Source organism: Protopterus annectens, chromosome 11.part0, assembly GCF_019279795.1.
Source record: "Protopterus annectens isolate FY-2018-M chromosome 11.part0, PAN1.0, whole genome shotgun sequence".
NCBI classification, from domain to species: Eukaryota; Metazoa; Chordata; order Ceratodontiformes; family Protopteridae; genus Protopterus; species Protopterus annectens.
Window position 1 is genome coordinate 308,586,339 of NC_056745.1, and position 21,233 is coordinate 308,607,571.

Below are 21,233 nucleotides of genomic sequence, written 5' to 3' on the forward strand. Positions count from 1 at the left end.
AATATCTTTGCAATGTAAATTTGTTTAATTTCAGTATCCTTTGCCTTATTTACTTCCAAGTATGTGATGCATCAGATAAACAGACTTTTCAGATATGAATAACATTTAGAGTGAGGCAGTAAGCATTGTGCTTTACTCAGACGAGTGGAGGATACTGCTGGAAACTTCAACAATGATGCCAGAGACAAAGACAATACCTACTGGATATTAAGTGTTATAATATATCCCCTTCAGAGATCTCTGTAAGGTGAGTATCTCACCCACCTGCACTCTTCTTATATTTGGAACACAAATACTAATGAATTGCTAGCTTTTGTGAACTGGACCTAGTATGCCTTTTCTTATTAAAGCACCTATGTTTCTCTTTTAGAAGTTATCATTTTAGGACAGTACGTCTGTTACTGTTGTACTAGATTTGAGTGTATTTACAACTTATTTCACAGATCGTGACAAAATATTTTTCCCTTATTTTATAGATCTTGACAAAATGTGTAGCTGTTTTACAAGAACTACCCTGTTCAGTCTGGCAGAGGAGGCCTTCAGGAATGACAGAGAGCATCCAGCATATGATAGCTTGCACTACTTACTACATAGCAAAGGTACTGTGTTCCATAAAATAATTTCTAGCTTAATATGCTATTTCACTGTACTGCAAGTAGTGATATAGCCATTATGGTGGCAGAGCGAGGATAAATGCATGGTAATAACTAGATGTAAACTATTATAGTGAGAAACATACAAGAACAAGCATGTATGTATTATAGAACTTTTTTCCTAGCATTTTATGAATCTGAACATGAAGATGCGGGACTGATTCATTTTTTTCCTCAGATTTCTGATTCAGGCTCAGAGAAGAGCTCAATTTCTGATTTTCCCTGTGGTGTTTTCTTTTTTTCTGAGACTATTGCTAGAATGTGCCATTTTTTCAGTCAAAAACACTGAGGTTTTGCAGACTCTCAGAAAATGCTGAGTTGTTACAGAAGGATTTTCCAGAATCTACATCCATTCCTCCTGTTCTTTCAACTTTAGAGGATGTGCGTGTGTCACTGCTTTAAATTTTCCTGTTAGTCAGTCAGATGCCCCTAAAAAGGCTGATAGGATGTATAAAATTCCTCAGTCTTTTTAATTTTTATACACTATTCCCAAACCTGAAACAGCAGCTATAACCTTAGTTAGCCTCATTACTGATAAGCACTTACTTAATTCCAGTCCTACTCTTTCTGATAAGGATGGAAAAATCATTGATAGGTATGGAAAAAAGTGTACACTTTTGCAACTCTGATTTTTGGAAATTTGAATTGTCAGGTTTGTTTTGACAAATTGTGAAAGTATGAGGAATGTTTTATTTGGAGTTTCTTCTTGTGAGAAAAAAACTGCTTTAAATAACTTGGTTTCTTCTTTTTCACAGGTCACTATTCATTGTTTGCAGTGTGTGTATAACTCTGTATGGACACTGGCACTATTTTAAGGAGGTTTGCATAGCTGCATTTTCAGAACCTTCCAGAGGTGATAAAAAAAGTGTGATGAAAGGGGCAAGCTAATCCAGGGAATCTCTTAAGATTTTTCAGCTCTCCTTTTCAAATTTGTCCAAGGGATTTTGTTTGTCCACTTCCATTTTTGGGCAGAAAACAGAATAAACAGTCTCAGCAGAATTCAGGTAAACAAATGTTTAAGAAGGAATGGCAATTAAATTCCAAGAAGTCTCTATCTTCTCAAAAACAAGGACATTCCAGTATTTCTGAATGACTATTCAAGAGACCTTGTGACCCACTTCCACCCTGGCCCCCTTTTCCTTCCAGAAAGTCGTAATCTCTGTTTTTTTTCTCATTAGCAGCATATTGCTTCAGATAAATGGGTTCTGAATATCATTTATTAAGGTTACAGATGGCAATGGGAGGAAACTCCTCATTTCCAAGGGGTTATTCCTCATCTTCCAGATCAGACTCTTTTATTTCCACCTGTTCTTCATTACATGTTGTCCCAAGGACTGATAGAACCAGTTCCTCCTCCTAAAGTGGGGAGGGGTTTTTATTCAAGGATGTTCTTAGTGCCAAAGAAAAAAATGCATAGAGACCATTTTTCCTAAACCTGTTTATGATAGTGCCCTAATTCAAAATGATGTAACTTCACAGACTGTTACCTCTTCTTCTTCTGCTTTCAAGTTTCCTGGTAACACTAGACTTATAAGATGCTTATCATCACATCCCCATACAGCCAAACTTCAGACATTTCTTAAGGTTTTGTATGTCTGGATCACATTATCAGTTCTCTGCCTTAAACTTTCAACTATCCACTTCACCAAGAGTGTTCACAAAGTGTCTTTGAATTTCAGGGTGTCCATTTTTCCATATTTAGATGACTTACTTATCTTTGTAGAGGCTTTTTCAAAGTGTCAGGAATTTTTCGATTGAGTGAGAGATCTCTTATAGAAGCTGGGATTGCAAGAGAACAGTCAGAAGTCTATCTTGACTCTATCACATAGGATTTTATTCCTGGAATATCACCTCAGTTTAAAGAGCTTTGCTTCCATAGGAAAATAATATCTATTTAGATCTTTTTCTAAGGTTTTATGCTCAGATTTTGGTCACTGTAAGGGAATACCACAGGATTTGGGGTCTCATGGCATCTGTGATTCTCGTGATATCTCTGGCAAGACTCCAAGTAAGAAAGATGCATTGGTATCAGAAATCTGTTTAGTCCCAGTGTAAGCACCCTTATCTTTTCAAATCCCAGTGCTGGGATTTGTCAGAAGAGAAATCCTTTAGTGGAGACAACATATATCTGTAAATTCAGGTCTCTCCTTCTCTCTACCTGCTTGAAAGCAGTCACCACAGACACTTTGGACTTTGCTTGGGGAGCAGTTTCAAGAGGAATAAAAGTGCAGAGTTGTTGGACACCAAGGACAGACTCAAGCAGGTAAATGTCTAGGAGATAGGTTCATAGGTGTGTACTAGGCTAATGGCCCTGGGGCTTTTACAAGCCTAGCCATAGATGCTTACCCTGATCAAGGCGCTCAATTCTGTGAAACATTTCTGGCCCCCAGGTACCACTTCAGATTTGTTTCAGACAATGCTATAGTCATGTGGTACAACAACAAGCAAGGGAGAACAAGGTTGTACCCCCTTTGCAGACTGTCCATGTTAGCTTGGGCTACAGCTTCTCATCACAGTCTCACTCTGCAGGCATCCTACATTCTATAAGAGCAAAACTGTATGGCAGACAAGCTGAGCAGGACAAGAACAGATACTCATGAATGGAAACTAGATCATGGGTTCTTCCAATAATTGATCCATCTGTGGGGAGTTCCTCAAGTAGCCCTTTTTTTTTCCTCTTTGAACAATCAGCTGGCAAGATTCTGTTCCAGGACTCTATGCAAGAAGTCCTGGAAGACAGATGCCTTTTCTTTTCTTTGGTCAGAAAGGTCCTGGTATACTTTTTCAGGTTTACTACCAAAATGTGGAAAATCAAAATAATTTTCTACCTTTTGATTGAACCAGTTAGCTGAAATTGGTAATAACGAATTACCAAAATTTCAGAAATGCTAACACGGAATTGGCATTTGAACACCAGAAGTTCCAGTGTTGAAAGTCCATGTTACTGGTAACGTTTCTGCAAGGGGGCAAGGCCCCTGCACCCCACTCTCCCTGCATATTATTTATTACAATTCCAAGATCACACGACAGAGACAAAAGGGTACATTTCCCAATTCCCAATGTAGTGTGATCTGTTATCAGAATGTCGATTCCACATTAACCACCATTCGCTAATGTGGAGTTGAACATTTTCTGGATCAGCATTACGAGAACCTGAACACAGGCTTTCAGCCTTCCAAGCTTCGCATAAGTATCAATCTAACTTTTAATAGTAAACTGCTTTTTCACCCTTTCCACTAATGTTCAGGGTACTTCTGAAGATTCAGATGGAGTCCCCAGGTTCATTGTGGTGATTTCCCTCTGGCCTAGGCAACTGTGGTTCTCACATCTTTCGGAAATGGCCAGGGGTAATAATCACAAGTTTCCTCACAGACTGGATCTACTCAGACAAGAACATACACTCCAACATCAAGCATTTTCAATTGACTGCCTGAATAATAGGTTTTAATTCCTTTTAGGCACTTTTTTACTGAGGACATGCAGCAGGTACTAGCAAGAAAGCCTGCTATTAGAAAATCATGTACTAGCAATTGGAAGAGGTTTTTAGTTGATACCAGCAGCATAACCAGCACCCATTCAGGCCTATTTGTTCTCTGGTTTTACAATATTAGTGTGAGTTACTATCCTATGGTCTTTCTAATTCCTCTATCAAGGTTCATTTGGCAGCCATTTCAGCATGTCTGCCCATAGTTTCTCCTCTTTCAGGGCAGTCTCTTGTCAAAGTGCTCTTGAAAGGGGGTTTGCATAACATACTGTCAAGTAAACCATTGGTCCCTCCTTGGGATTTTAATTTTGTGTTGGAGAAGCTGACACTTGCTCCATCTGAGCCAGCTAATCTGGCTGACTTGAGGCTGTTAACATGGAAACAGTTTAATTGATTGCACTGACCTCTGCAGGAAGGGTATCTGAGTTGCAAGCTCTTATGGTGAACTCTACCTCATAATCTTTCTTCTATGCCTAAAGTGTTATCCAAGTTTACTTTAACCCATAATATCCATCTCCTTGTTTTCTTTACTGAATCTAAAAATGGGGGAGAAGGGATAATCCATACCTTGGTTGGACACAGACAACTCAGGTACTATCTTGACAGAACTATAAATCTAATATCTTCAGATCAATTGTTAATTTCTTGTGAATATAAGAGGAAGGGGCAACCTGTGTCAAAACAGACTATATCCAAATGGTTGTCAAAGGCTGTCACCTTTTGTTATACTCACCATAGCAGATCTATTCCAGGCATGTCAAGGCCCTCTCTACCAAGGCCTTGGCTTCATCTGTGGCTTTTTGGAAAGGGTTAGATTACAGAAATATTCTAGAAATTGCTACTTGGTCTTCTGTGCATACTTTTACGAAGTACTATAATCTTGATTCCCTCCTTAGGTCCAGATCATGCTTTGCTGGGACCATTCTCCAAGGGTTCCTGGACTCTTTTCTTTCCACCTCCCAAATGTAGTTAGCTATGGTAATCTACCCATATAGCTGAGGTTACTGCAGCAATGATCAATATGACAAACATAGCATAGTTATGTAAGTTGAACTTACCATAACAGTAGATATTAGAATGATCACTTCTGCAATAGCCATTCCCTCCCTCCATGTCATTGTTTTTTTGTGTTTTTTTATGCCAGGGTGTGAACATTTATGTTTTGCTGTTTCTAATCAAGTCCTTTCAGTGATCAGCCTTCCTCTTTGTTGACAGGAAAGCTCTGAAGGTCTTTGCACCCAATTTGCCTTTTAGTCAGCGCAGCTCAAACTGTTTGACAGTTTATGTGTGTGGAAAATGCCCTAAAGCTTTGGAAGCTGGCTGGCCATTATATCTCTGGTAGGATATAACCCATATAGCTAAGGCTACTGCAGCAGTGATTATTCAAACATTTACTGTTATGGTAAGTTCAGCTTATACACTGTACTTTCTTGCACCTGGTGCCATCTCCCACTGTAGCACATCCCCCAACAATTTAAGGTGAAGACCAAAGTAAAGCTCCTCTTTCTCTCCTTCTCTCTTTTTAAACTGTGCTGCATTTCTCAATGCTGACATGCAGTAGACTGATCCCCTAACATTTTTCACCCATGGTGGCTGCCCCCTTCACCCCACCCTAGCTGTTTTCTAGATGTGAGGTGTATTGGAGCAGCAATATGAGGCTGTGAGTACAAATTCTAATTTTCTGGTTTAATTTCTGTTTGTACTAATCAGTCTTTGAAGATCAATACTGTATTATAATCATTTGGTCACCAGAAAATTAGTAATGTTCATTAGCTAAAAAAATCTGATTATTTTTCAGTAGGAAAATTTGGGCAAAAGTATCAAACAAGTGAATGGGTATAGGGTGTAGCGTGCAAAAAACAACATATTACCAAATAATCAGTTTTGCAGTATGTAAGCAGTAGAAGAAAATTACATCGGGTTCCTATGAGTACAACGAAAACACATTATGTCGAATGCGTTTTCGTTGACACATGTAGAGTGAACAGGCAAAACAGCAAAGCAGCTGTTCAGCGAATTCTTTCCCTGGGAAAGAAGTCGCTTGACCGCTTCATTGTTTTGCCATGTTCTGAAGTGTAGTGTGGTCCCTTGTCTGGTATAGCTCCCGAGTGTGATTGTGCAACAGTTACTGACCTTAGGGTTAGGGTGCAGGTTAAGGTAAGTGCATATGCATGAAAGTGTTTACTGTTTTATATTTTGTGTTAAATGTATGGTTGAGTTACGTGTGTATGTGTTTTCAGTTGTTTACTTTTGTTTTGAGGGGGTAGAATTAGGGTTAAGGTAAGTGTGTATTTGTTTGGAGCTGTTTATGTAAATGTGCGAGAGTTAGTGACTTTAGGGTTAGGGTGCGGGTTAAGGTAAGTGCATATGGTTTAAAATGTTTACTGTTTTTTTTTCTGTTAAATGTATGTTTGGGTTATGTGCATATGTGTAATTAGTTGTTTACTGGTTTTTGCCTCACAGTAAGACGTTGTCCTGTTCGATTCTCAGCTAAAGCGTCTTCTGTGTGGAGACATGCGTGAATGGGCGTGCCTTCGTTGAAGGTTGTGCATCAGGGCTGGCAACTCGGCACGTAAAAATCGACTGCCAATCATTAGCGGACTGGAGTTCCACTGTGGTGACCCCTAACCGGGAAAAGCCAAAAGACACAACAACAACAACTGGTTTTTGGGGGGGTACAATTAGGATTGGGTATGTGTGTATATGTTTGGAAGTATGTAATGTGTTTTTTTTTTTGCTGGGATTGGAACAGAGATTTCTTTCCCTAGGAAAGAAATCGCTGTTCTTTGGATTCAACATTTTCAGCTTTCGCTGAAAATGTGTCGATGTAACATCTTTCGGTGTTTTAAGCGTTCGATGCTGCAATATAGACCCAATACATCTTACATTTATATAAATAAAACCAGTAATTGTGAACTGTCATTGCTGAATGAGGTACATTATCTATCTAAGGTTGGTGAGGGTGAAGTAGCAGAGACAATTCATGTACTGATGAGTAGAGGAATTAGTTATTTTCTTGTCAGTTAGGAGAAGACATACAAACAAACCACAGTAGCTGGTGTAGAGCTGGTGTGTAACATATGGTTGATGTCCCTTATAACTGCATAATTGTTTTGCATAAGCAAGGTACAAAGTACAATGTACAGCTTAATTTTCAGATCACATGTTAATACAGTTAAGCTTATTATGATGGGATCACTTTATTTAGCATGCTGTTGTGTTGCAGTTAGATACTTAAGCCTTTATTTTTAATTCAGGCACATAAATGTTTAAGTGCAACCACTTTTCTAGGCAGATTTTGACGTTAACCATGGGATTAATCAGGCTACATTTAATGGCATGTGGCTTACATGTTTGCAGAATCACATTGGGAGGTTCAAGGGCTGTGTTCCAAACTTGGGAATCCTAGTGTAAAGCATTGCCGTGTAATAAACTTACAGGTTTTGGTGCCTAGCTTAGCAAAGAAAAAAAGGCTGAAACAACTTGCAAGAAAGAAGCTTTTGCTCAACATTTATAGAAAAATGGAAATGGTAACAGAGCAACAACAGAGGCAGCATAATTGATGGCACTAGCCAGATTCTGTATTGATGGTCTGCTAGTCACAAATCATCTGGTCACTGTTAGCTTCTCCATCTGTGTGAATGCTGGATCCGCCACTGTACATAAACAGATGTTGTGAGAGAAATAACCCTCTATTTATTCTAAGAAATATATAACAGTTTTGCAGTTTTTAGTAAGGGTAATGGGCATCCCATCAACAACATATTGACTTAAAACTTTATTGTATACCGCTCCACCATAGAAATGTATAGAAATGTTAGATCTTAAAATCTTTTCATTTCTTGGAGTGTCTTAAAATAACATGTTTGTGTTGTACACTGACTGTCAAGTCATGATTCTTCCAGACTTTAAAAAATCTGTATTGTCCCTTCCATAATTAGGTAGTTTCACCGTTTTATGCTTCCTAATAGCAATAAACAGTTGTCGGTTAAGATTCAGGTAGCAACTTATGTCAATAAGAGCATCCAGCTGATTCAATTATTTTCCAGCTTTATAAAACAAGCCATACACCAATTTTTGGGTTAGTCATGTACTAAACTTACTGGATTGATAATAGTATGACCTTATTTTGAAAACCCTCTGCAGTAGGTAAATGCATGTCTCTGTCATTCCTGTGCCCTCTTACACAGATCTTTACATGTTTTAAGTCCGGTGCTCACAAATGTTTGCTTTCTTTGGTCCATGCACCAGCTGCAGAGGATATGTGCACTTCACAGTTTTACAGATCTTTCCAGACATATGTACAGTTTGGATCTCATCCTAGCATCACAGCTCTCAGCAGTCCAAATTTTTGCAGAATGCGCAGATTTTTGACACATTTTTGGTCTGCTTCTCATAACATTTTTGGTTTCATGAGAAATCACTGAGGATTGAAGGCAGAAACTAATGACAGACATTTGAGTTTCAGGCATTATATCCTTCACAAAAATTCATGCTAATGGAGAACCTGTTATTCTATCAACTGTCTAAGTTTATAATAGTAATATTTAAAAAGTGCCCATATTTTTGGCCTTTGTTCTGACATTATTTATGGCTTTGTCCAGATTTTTTGCTCGAAGAGGTTGAGAGGTATGCGTTAACATTCACCATTGTAAAGTTTCTGTGCTTCAGTGGCAGCTGGTGACTTCAAATCAAAGGGAGGCTGCAGGAGACAGTTGAATGGGTGGGGCCAATAGGAAGGGATGTGGCCAACCAGAAAGGGGCAGGGCTATTCTCAAAACCACAAAAACTGGGAATTTAATTAAGTACGCTGCCCTGGGTGCCAAACTGTCATTATGAGAGTCCAGTCAAGGCAAAATAAAGTGTAGAAGAAAAAAAATATTTCAGTGCATTGGCTACATGTCAACTTACTTAATATCTAAATGGAAACAAAAAGATTGCGAGGCATGAAAAAATAAATTACTTTTTAAATACATTACTGCAATGCCAGTCAAAATCAAGTATAAAAAAACAAGCAGCACTCAACTCAAACCACTTCTCCTTGCACTGCAGTTCTAATTATAATGTATATTCAGCTTTATAAAAGTACCATGCTGAAAGTAGCAATCTCTGTGATACCCCCACTTGTAAAAATGTTTCTTATCCAAAAAAGACCTGCTGCCTGACAACTATCTACTTGTTTCATGGGGAAAACATGATCAAAGTAAAAAATGAACAGCAAACAAGAAACAAGCTCAAGATAAATTGCTGAAAGGATTAGTGCACAGGTTATGGACCACACATGATAGATTGGCATTCTATTTAGTTTATGGGTAAAGCTTGCAAAGATGACTGCAAGTCTCCAACAAATGTAATTAGCTTCGGAAAATACTGTAATCCTGTCCTTTATTACAAATACTCTCATATGCATTTTAATACCTAAGCTTTATACGTTATCTAGTTGTGTAAATATTCTCTGCATGGCAGCAGCAAAAAGGCTTTCAGTGTTGGTAATTCTTTCACAGTATGCTTATTAAAGCATACTTGTATCTTACAATCTCAGACAAGCTTACCTGATGGTCATTAAAGCATTGCTACTTAAACACAGAGCAACAGGCACTGCAGCAACATGCATTTTCTGAATAATAAATCAACAGTATAAAAATAAGACAGAAAACCAAAACATTCTGCAAAATCAAGGACAGATGAAAAGCCACTGTTGTGCTTGTGTATACCTTGAACTGGGAGATACTCTGCACACTTATATTGCATAGCTGCTCCTTGCCGTGCTTGGACACATCCAGAGTCACTACATGGGGGAGTGGGGTGCAACAAGTATGTTACAATTTGAAATGTCTCTGGCTGATGGTGATGGCCCTGACATATTTATCATACCTCTCAACCTCAGAGCAAGAAAGCTGTAGAAAGCCATATATGGAAGTTGGACAAAGGCCCAAAAATAAGGACAATTTTTAAATATTGCTCTTATGAACTTAGAAAGATAATACAATAGTAGGTCTTGCATTAATATGAATTTTCTGAAGGGTATGAAATCTGAAACTCAAATGTCTGTCATTATTTTCTAACGTCAGTCTTTAATGATTTGCCACTAATTTGCCAGAAAACCACAATGTTTTGAAAAACGGCCCAAAAATGTGATGCAAAAATATAAAATAGACACAAAATACAGCTGGGAACCTGTCAAAGAAGTGACACTTTTTTAAATATTAGTACTGCAAAGTTGAGCAACTGACAAAATAAGAGAATCTACATGCATTTCTGAAATAAAAAGTAATCTATAACTCTGATCATTACAATTATTTATTAATTGTAAACCCTCCACATTTTCATCCAAAATTGCCATTTTGCGGAGGGTTTATTAGGGGGAGAGCATCATTTTGAGCCAAATTCGGGGACAGTTGAGAGGTTTGGATATACCTACTTCTAGAAAGCGAATTATCTGTGCGTACCTCTCAACATTTTAATGCAGGAAATCTGGACACGGCCAAATATATTGGGGGAACATACAGACAGTACTAAAAATTGCTCTTGTATAAACTTAGACAGTTGCTAGAATAACAGGTCTTGCTTTAGCATGCATTTTTATGAAGGGTATGAAGTCTGTAACTCAGTGTCTGTCATTATTTAGTGACCTCATTCCTAAATGATTTGCCAGAAAACCACACATTGTATGAGGAACGGACCAAAAATAAGAAGCAAAAATCTATTCATTCTGTGAAAATCTGGACAGTTGAGAGGTATAGTTCAGCCGGGGCTGTCTTTGAGTTTGCCACACTTCCCCCCTCACAAATCATGGTCAAATGGGGCCTCCCCTCTGCAGCCATTCTAATGTCTCATTAATTGGCTATTTTACCCCATTTACCATAAATACTGTAATGTGCATACTGCTTTACGTCTACGATGATTTGGCTTTTATTTAAAAGTTTTATTTTAAATTTTACACCACAAGCACTAATAGACATCTGCTAAACAAAGCAATGCAGTCTCACAATGAAAATAGACTTAGCATTAAAACTTCTTTGCCTTTGCAACTCACATTCATTGAAACAGCATTGAAACCCACATTCAAAGAAAATACATCTGGCCATTGGCAGATAAAGATTAACTTTGGGCTGTTTTAAAATCATAGACCCCTTGCACATGAAACACATGTCTTCTTTGATACACCTTCCTGATTGCATTAAATTATATTACTTGTATAATACAGTGCAGTTGTTAGAGGGTGTTTTAAATTTATTGTTTTGAACATTTTTCCAGTAAACAATGAAACAAAATGCATGCACCAATAATGACAAAACTGTTCAATTCAGAACATGCTCATCATAAAAGTCTACTCAAACTTCTACAGTCCACCAGTATCAGTGAATATGCAAATTCTTTGCAGAAGTAAAAGTCATCTAAATAATTCCACATTAAAGAGATCTGTAACTAATGAAGAGGTTGCTGCTAGCAAACAACTTTATATTTCATTGTTTCATCTACAAATAAAGTGCCTGTTGCCCTTGAGGAATAAATTGCCTATGTTACATAAAAAAATGATAAGCTAGTAATATTGCAATAGAGAATGGATGGCAAACTGATAACAGGTTCATAGTTACTAGGTATCTCTGCCAAAGTGGACATTCTCAGGACTGCAGCATCCACCCTCTTTAAAAGTACAACACAGTATAGTATTAGCAATGCATCTACATACTGTGGGAGTAGAACCCACAGCCTTCTGCATCGAAAGCAAGTACACTGCCTGTTGTGCTATTAACAATGCAAGCAGTGTTCGAGGTTTTTGCAACGTAATTGGAATACAGCGTGTCAGCAGCACTGTTCCAGCTTCTGGTAATGTTAATTAGTGATTTTTTGCTGAATCTTATTAGAAGATTGTTTGAATAGTGGCTTAATGTATCTTGTAAGGCTGGTGTTTTTTCCAGATGGTAAAGTATCTGATGGGAAATTATAAGGGTAGTTCTAAACGGGATAGTTCTTTGAGGGCTTGACAGTGATGAGATGTAAGCTGAATCAGTTGCAAATTTTGCTATTTTGTTATAGCAAATGTTTAGTTTTGTTAAGTCTGATTTGTTGAGGTTGGTGAATATTGGGGATGCATAGAGGAGGGTGGAAAATACATGGGTTCTAGCAAAAATGGTCTTAGTATTGTTGGTAAGGTATTTTTTACATCTGTAAAGGGTTCTGAGTTTTTATGTACTTTTTTATTGTTTGGGCAATGTGCAAGTCAAACTTCATATTTTGATCTATGGTGACACTTAGAAGCTTGGTTTGGGTGACTGGTGTGATGTGGGTATTGTTACTTCAAGTGACTAAGAATGGGGGGGGATCAGTGGCTTTTGTGGGGTGAAATAGCATTAGCTTAGTCTTGCTTGGGTTACATATGAGCTGTGCATTACATACCCAGGATTCCACTGAAGTAAAGGATTCCTGTGTAATATTTTGAAGCTGCTGGAGTGATAGGGCTGAAGAGATGAGGGTAGAGTCAGCCACATATTGTACTAAGGTAGCATGGAGGGTGGCTGTATGTAGATTGTTGGTGAATGTAGTAAATAAACGTAGACCAAGTATAGATCCTTGTGGGAACCTTAAGGTAACAAGAAGAAGGGAAGATAGCTTGTTTTGCTATTTAACTGCTTGACTGCGACCTGATAAATAGTTCTGGAACCAAGCAAGTGTGAAGTGGCTTAGATTTAGTTCAGAAAGTGAAGACAGATGTTTATTATCTGAAACAGTATCTAATGCTTTAGAGAGATCCAGAAATATGGAAGAAATTAGGTTGCCTTCATTTCTATGTTGATTAATGGTATTAGTAAAACTGATAAGGGCTGTGGTAGTACTGTGATTAGGGCAAAATCCATGTTGTGTATTGGCAAGAAGTTTGTTCTCTAAGAGATAGTTTAGAATTTGGGAATGTATACATTTTTCCAGTATTTTTGATAATGGCGATAAGATGGCAGTAGGTTGATAGTTTCATAGTTCTGTAGAGTTCCCTCTTTTGTGGAGTGGAATTATATAAGATATTTTCCAGAGGGCAGGAATGTGGTTTTCAGAGATGGATCAATTGATTAGTATAGAAACTGGGTATGCAATGGTGTCAGCTACAGTCTTAAGAAATTTGGCAGGAAGTTTATCTGCTGCAAGGGTTGTGGGTTTGAGTTTATGTATTTATTTATAGTTTTTGTTGGGACTGGTTGTAGGGGAAATTATTTGTTATTCTGAGGTGAGGATAAGAGGTTGGGAGTGGATGAGGGGCAGTTATTGTTTGTGAGGGCTAGCATAGATTCGGTAAAGTATTTGTTAAACTGAGTACCGTTATTATCAGTAGAGTTATTGATTGATGTATAGGGTGTGTCATTTTTGCCTGGTTGCAGAATTTTATTAATGGCAGACCAGAACTTTTGTGGATTATTTTTGTGTTTAGATTGAATGTCAGTATAGTGGGTTTCTTATCAAGTCTGATTTGCTTTTTGGTTTTATTTCTTAGTTCAAGGTATTTTGTCAGTTAGTTGCTGTTTTATTGTGGAGCCATATTCCCCATGCTGTCTTTCATTTAAAAATGATCTTTAAAATCACCTTCAGTTTATTCTTGTTGAAAATGTAGCAAACCAGAACCATATCTGTCTTGTAATATCCAAGGGCCCATTTAGACACACAAAACACCCCTTTTACTTATTGCATCTTTCAAAGTAGGCAAACATTATGATTTACTGTTTGATACTCATAAAGTCTACATTTTTAAACACTGCATGTATACAGTTTGAACAAACCTGAATCCCTGTTACCAGTAACTTAACAGTCTTATATGCATGTATATCTGCAAATAAATGTTTTGGTTTAAATCTCATTAAAAGCATTAACCTGTTGAAGAAACTTGTGTTTGCTTTATGAAGTCAGCAGCATTAAAATGGTATATAAGATGAAATCCAAAATATACTTGCATAAACCTCTAATCTCTCCCAATATATGGGGGTGGTGTGCACTCATGTTCACAGAAATCTCCTTCAGCAGTATATATTTGTGAGTGTGTGTGTGTGTGTGTGTGTGTGTGTGTGTGTGTGTGTGTGTGTGTATTTGCATGTATATACATGCCTGTATGGATTTATAATTATTTATACCCAAACTTGCACATGATGTTTACAGTAATTACCCTGTCAAAAAGTTTTGTTAAAACATTTAAACACATCAACTTTTCAATGCCCATGTAATATGCATTCCCTTTGTTTGAGAATCACAGCAAAATGCCCTTTACAAAGATTATATAGGAGATACCTTGCCAAAACACTTATCAGAAATACTCAGTCCAGGGATTTAAAGCTCTTTTGCAACATCAACAAAATGGTTTGTATAGACAGCTATATCTGACAGAGGATATCACCGCTGCGGGGCAGACTCACCATCTATGTAAAACAAAATTCATCCCTGTCCATATTCAAGCACAACTTAGATCTATGGACAAGAACAGAAAACTTACCAAAGGATTGTACCCTGTACTACTAATGGACAGAGGCAACTCCTAAATGCTTTATGCCATATGTGGGTCCCCCCAAATTATATATGGTATGATCCCAGTTATTCTTTTTAGGGTTAATATATAATTATTGAGTATGAGATGGTTAAGACCAATCTATAACGAAATGGGATAGGTTATTGCGGGCACAAAAAAGGAAATTGGCTAGGCTTGAAATGGCCCACGAGGGCAGCTAGCCTTGTATTTACCTATGACCCTATTAAAGGAGCAGCATGAAATAAACCTGGAATGAAAGTATCAGGTTAAATATTCACATGCAACTTAGCTTACAGCCAACATCTGGAACTTATTACCTTTAAATCAAACTGTCATTGCTACAATCAGTTTACATACCAACATATATGGAATTAAAATCTCTTTAAATGTGACTGTTTTAAAATATCACTGCAAGTAGAACCCGTGAAAAGAAAGAAAAGGTTATTAAAATCAAAATCTGTTATTGTGCCAACTTTTTTTGCATTTGCTTAAAGCAAGCAGCCTGCAGGTCATTGGTTTAGCTTTCATACAACACAGAAAGCAGTGTTTGTGCATAGGCACCTTGCAAAAGTCTTAGTATAGATGTCTATGTGTCTGCAAAAGTCTCTGTCTCTATCCCACCCCCTTCTGCTTCAGAAGTGCCTAGAGCAAATGGAATGCATTTGGTATTTATCTTTGCAAAAGAAACATGGATTTTTTTTAACTGACCAGCACAGATCTCATGACAGTTAACAGAAACTCACACACAGTTCAGTCTTTATCTGGGAATCAAAATGCTGAAAAACATTGCCAGGCAAAATATATTTCTCTATTATAAATTGATACATTTTCATTCATTATCTCTCAGCAACTCAGAATAACAAAAAAAGTGACAAATTCACAAATGCCATTACTTTTAGACTTTTAACCATTTCATGGCAAACCAGTCTGCAAATAAGTCAGACTTTGAAACCTTTTCTGGCTATAATAGCTGCAGTGGCAAAAAGGGTTTCTGACAATCCCGAAAACTTACATTCATCAATCCATGTGTGCCTTCTCTTTGGTTCCTGATATGCACATTATCGGATATTATTTACCAAATTACTATGCTAGACCATACAGTACACTGTTAATGCTCTCTAAGACTGAAAATCATTAATTTATTAACTTCTTATTTCCAGGGAAACTCCCTGTGAAACTTTATTAGTTGTTTAGAGAAATGATAAACTGATCTCATTGCCCATGCATCTAATACGAAAATACTAAAGTTGGTACCCATCTGCAGTTTTATCTGGCATGACACATACTTTCATGAGCCAACATCTGCCATCCCTACCTGCCATTCTCTTCAAAAAAATCACTCAAAAATACTTTCAGGCCTTTTCTTGGCTAGCTGAAAAAGTTGGACCCCCTTTTCCTTCTATTTTGTTTCTAATTTTTCCCTTTCATCTGCCATTTTTGTTATAAACTTTACAGGCAGATGAAGTAAGATGCTAGGTTCTTTTACAAAAATATGCTGAGCATGCCAATGTTAAGAGGTTCCTTATTACTTTCCATCTTCAGTAAATTTGTTGAGACATGAAAGCAGTTCAAGGCAAGACATTCATTGTTCAAAATAGAATGGCAGCAAGATGATATTACACATAAACCAAAGTCATGTGAAATCTAGCATGGCAGCTTTACCTACACACATTAAATATGCAAAGTAAGGCAATGGCCAGTCTCATATAACATTATTTCTAATCATAATTCATATCCTTAAGTGATAGCAGAATTATGCAATCATTATTCAGAAATTGCTGATACTTGTTACATCACAGCATATTCTCATGTACTGTACTGTTTCATGACTTCATCCCATGCAGTAATTTTCTTTAAAGAAACAATGCTGTATTTATTACAGAACAAAAGATAAACTATAAGGGCATGTTGATGTCTCCAACTGCTTCTCCTAAACAAACAATGTTCCATAATATTCCAGCTATGAGTTTCATCTAAACTTGCAACATGGAGCTGTACACGTCTCACAGAATACAAACACATCTCTGATCTGAAATAAAGAGATCTGCTTTGATGGTTGTAATGTCTGAAATAATTCTGATAGAGAAAAATATATTCTGACTGTTACCTTTTAAATATTTCACTATATTTTAACAGATCAAAGGTGTGGCTAGGGAGGGGTAAAAAGAGCATCCACCCTGGACTCAAGGTACTAAGAGGTGTTATCGGGCAATGCTGATTGATTGGTACTGCAGTCCTTCTTAACTTAAAAGTTTAGGGGTGGAGATTGGAACCTGATTTGCAGCATTGCAATACCATTTTTTTTTCTTCATCAAATTAGAGTTGAGTGGTGCCAGACTGGGGATCGACACCAGCTGATAGATTATTAAATGAGTGATTATGGTGTGGCTTCTCTCAAAAGGACATCACCTGCTTACCTTTATCCCAAGAGTATTGTTTCAGTCACATCGTAGCTGGAGCTCCATACACCTAGGCCTTCCTCATCTGCATCTATTTAACTTTCTAGATCACTTTAAGCTCAAATGGAATACACCAAAATATGAAGTACATTTATCAGTATGCAGCAGATTTGGTCTCAAGTACCTTAGCCGGTTAGCATTAGGGGTTGTAGAGCACCATTGTTGCCAGATTTCTCAGACATAACTCCAGATATTCCCCTTTCTTGGTTTGCTATGAGCTCCTGTTCTTGCTGAACCAAATGTTGACCCATTAAATTTGGAGGTGATATTGATGGGACCCATAGATCAATGCCTTTGACCTTGGTTACCCCAGAGTTGAAATAACATCAGCTCTGAGAAGTATGGCTTTAGCTTCCACAGAGTTAGTGCCAGTGTCAGCATCAGGGCTCAATGGTTGTGGTCCAAGCTCAAACCCCATCTTCTTCTAAGTGAGTATTATGTCCCTGAAGTTTGTCCTCCACAACTCTCTTATTTATATTCTAACTCCATGATCACACACCTGTGGAGAAAAGAAAAAAACACCATACGCTGTGAATCAGTGCTGGAGAGCAAACACAGACATCTACAGATCTGGGAATACAAAATGATGTTGGCCCTCGCATTTCACACATACTCTGCTAGGCTACTTTCTATACACTTCTCACTTTTCTATGAAATGAGTTTTCATTGAAATGAGCTTTCAATTAAATGGATTCAGCCATTTGAGTTTCAGAGAAATGAAGATTCAGTGTTATGGCAGGGACTCGTGTGTGTGTGTGTGTGTGTGTGTGTGTGTGTGTGTGTGTGTGTGTGTGTGTGTGTGTGTGTGTATATATATATATATATATATATATATATATATACACACACACACACACACACACACACACACATTGGGTAAATTCAATCAAGTCATCCACATAACTCAAAGATAAGGATAGAAAAACTTCAAGCAATGTTTCTGCCAATGCTGACTGCCAATATCTGTCTAATGTAATCTGAACACCTTCATAGCCAAGCTGAATAGCAAGGTGTTTAATGGACATCCCTCCTTAACTCCTACTCCTATTCTTATCTGTTTATTAAGGCACCCCTTCAACAGCGCAGTTACCCAAGAAGAGCCATGTATGACCTTTAACAGTTGTTGAAGGATGGACAGAAAGCCATAAGCATGTTAAAATATCCCATATACCTATATGACTCAAAGTATTAAAAGCCTTGTAAATATCACAAACCACTATTCCTCCTGAGATGGAATAATCATGCATTTTTGAATATTTTAAGAAGAAAATGTATATCCTGTATGGAGTGTTCTCATACTCCATGCACACTATCACCTTATGTACTTGGCAAGACTTCTAAACACTTCTCCAACACTAGTGCCATCAATATTTTATAATCCACATTACATAATACTGATGGTCTCCAGTTTTCCAACTTTTATTTCACCACTTTTCTGCTGTGATCCTAATACTAACCATTTGTTCAAAACATTGAAAAAACATGTTTTTCCCCCTAACGTAGTCATACCTTTATAGACAGCATAACCTATGATGTGTCAATGTCCTTTTCATTCATTCCACGGCTGATGGGTCTCAGATCCAACTTGGATGCCTCTGCTAGGTCCTTGGATGAAAAACTTTTGAGCTCATACCTTTACCCATAATCTCCCACCAACCTAACATACCTCAGATCTTGTTTGCTGCCATTCAGTTTCAGATGCGAATGCTGCCAGTCTTGAGCTTTTGGGAGATTTTTCTTGTGAAAAACTGAGTTTAACTAATCCCATTCTCTCATCTACTTCCCTTGTATATTTCTTAGTTTCTCTCATGTTTCTTCTCTACGGTTGTTAACAGTTTCTCGGTACTACTATGAAGTACTATTGCTGGTATATGCCTGTTTAAAATTTCTGTATTTTAAACCTTCCTCTGTACTTGCAGATTAATTCTTGCACTACCATTGTTGGTAGTTGCCTTTCAGAGTCAGTCATCAGTGCCTAATCTGGGGGGCTAGGATTGACTCCAAAGCTGTAGGAGTCCTTTCTGCCCCTCACAGATTTGGCACTGGACAGCTCGTCTGACACCTTCCTGGTGTGGAGAGCTTGTTGGGTTGGAGAAGCCAATGGTTTTGGAATTATCAACTCATTTACTGTCCACTTCGGTTTCCCTCAGGCACTCTGCCTTTGAGGTTGTGGAGAGGGCCTTCTTTTAGAAAGGACATCCCTGCCTTCCTTGGATCAGGGAACTATACCTCCTTTGATTCTTTACTCTGAGCCTCGTTCATCCAGTCCACTGGGACATCCAGCCCAACTGAGTCTCCAGTCAGTCGCTTAGGACATATTCATCTCTTCCAATCCTTCCCCAGACCATCCGGCTGAGGAGGTTTCTTGGAAGAGGACATGTAAAAGGGGCACCTAGATTCCCCTCAGCAATCTCTCACTGAGGAAACTGATTTTGATGAAGGGGAATGGGCCCCCAGATCTCCACCTAAAGATGTCACATTTGGAGGCATTTTAGAAATTTTAAAACAGAAAGGTGGTTGGTCTTTCAATGCCCCTTCCCAGGAGGAATCAGTGTTTTTGGAGGCTTTTGGGTCTGGCCCAGGTACTTCTTGGGTGACTCCCCCTGGCTGACTGATGAACTCATAGATCTCATTTCTTGGATTCTCTGTGGCTGATACCTTAACATCCAGACAACATTTTAGCTCACCCCAAGGACAGTGCATACTGGAGCAAGGGGGTCCTGGTTGATACCATGTTGGTGTGGCAGCCACCAAAAAAGAGCTTGCAAAACAGAGAGCTTCTGTCCATCCCCCTAGCAGGGAGTCCAGGGCCTTGGACAGATTTTGCATACCAATGTACACTTCAGCAATCTTTGCTCTGTGTTTGCTAATAACCTGTCACATTTTACAAGATTACAGAGAGATTTAACTAAAAAACTTTCCAAATCTCTTTCTGGATCCATGACTTCTGAGGACCAAAATAGTCTGTTTACACCCTCCAGTTGATTTCTAATGCATCCAAGAGGCTGATCTCCCAGGCAGCATAATGTACCTCATGAGTGGCAGGTTCAGGTGTAGCCATTAAGAGACATGCCTGACTATGTTAATTCATGGAACCTTTTAAGTTTTCATTCATCAATGCTCCCTTTCACGTTTGGCCCCAAAGTAAAGAACACACTGTTCAGATGTGAACCCTGTCTGCCGTGGACATATGTTTTTCTACCCCTCAAAGACCAGGAATCAGCTTGGAGGTAGAGAAATGTGGTTCCATAAATGCCAAGGTCCTTTCAAGACTCACAAGGAGATGCTTCTCGCAGGGACAGAGGGGGTGAACTCAAATAAAAGATGCCACACCCACAACATAGTTGGCCTGCAGAACCAGGGTACTTCTGGGACTCCTTCTCAGACAAGTCCTACCAGCACTCCTGAAAAGGGACCCAATTGTTACCCTCTGGAGGCAGTCGGGAGATATTTTTCTCTGCACCAAAGACCCTGGCTATCTGTAACAAAAGATTCCTGGGTACAGAGAATTATATCCAGAGGTTACATCATACCATTTTCCCAAAAAAAGAGTCCCCGATTTTCAACCCAATCAGAAGGAAGCAGCAGTATTAGAAATAGAAAAGCTGCTAGAATAAAAGAGCCATCCAGAAGGTCCCCCCATACCAGACCTGAGAGGATCCAGGATGTATTCAAGATTCTTCTTAGTGCCAAAGAAGAAACTGGATTTGAGACCCATCCTGGATATCACAGCAAACTAAACCAGTTCATGTAATAGTCAAGGTTGTGGATCGTCACAGTTCAGTCCATTCTGCCTGTACTCCCAAAGGACAATTGGATGTTCTTGATAGATCTTCAAGATTCATACCATCACATCAAAATGAGCAGGTGCTCCAGAAGATATCTGCACTTCCATCTGGAAGCCAGTCATTACCACTTCAGAGCAATGCTCTTTGGTCTCACCACAGCCCCCAGGGTGCTTACCAAGTGCATGGCAGTGTTAGCAGCTCAGATGAGATTGCTGGGATTCCAAATGTTTCCATATCTAGACGACTGGCTCCTAACTACCCCAACTAGGTCTTTGCCGCTGTAGGCAAGGGTTAGGTCTACTTGCTCCAGTTGTGCCTCCATCTAGGTATCACAGTGAATTGCAA

General features: G+C 38.5%; 1 protein-coding gene across 1 annotated transcript in view; it reads left to right on the forward strand.

Moving 5' to 3' along the window:
• Window positions 1-21,233, forward strand: part of CFAP54 (cilia and flagella associated protein 54) — a 2,749,537-nt gene that overhangs the window by 1,155,725 nt on the left and 1,572,579 nt on the right. Inside the window, exon 29 of the mRNA XM_044087198.1 lies at window positions 477-599. Within this exon, the coding sequence (XP_043943133.1) occupies window positions 477-599 (123 nt within the window). The remainder of the gene's footprint in view (window positions 1-476; window positions 600-21,233) is intronic.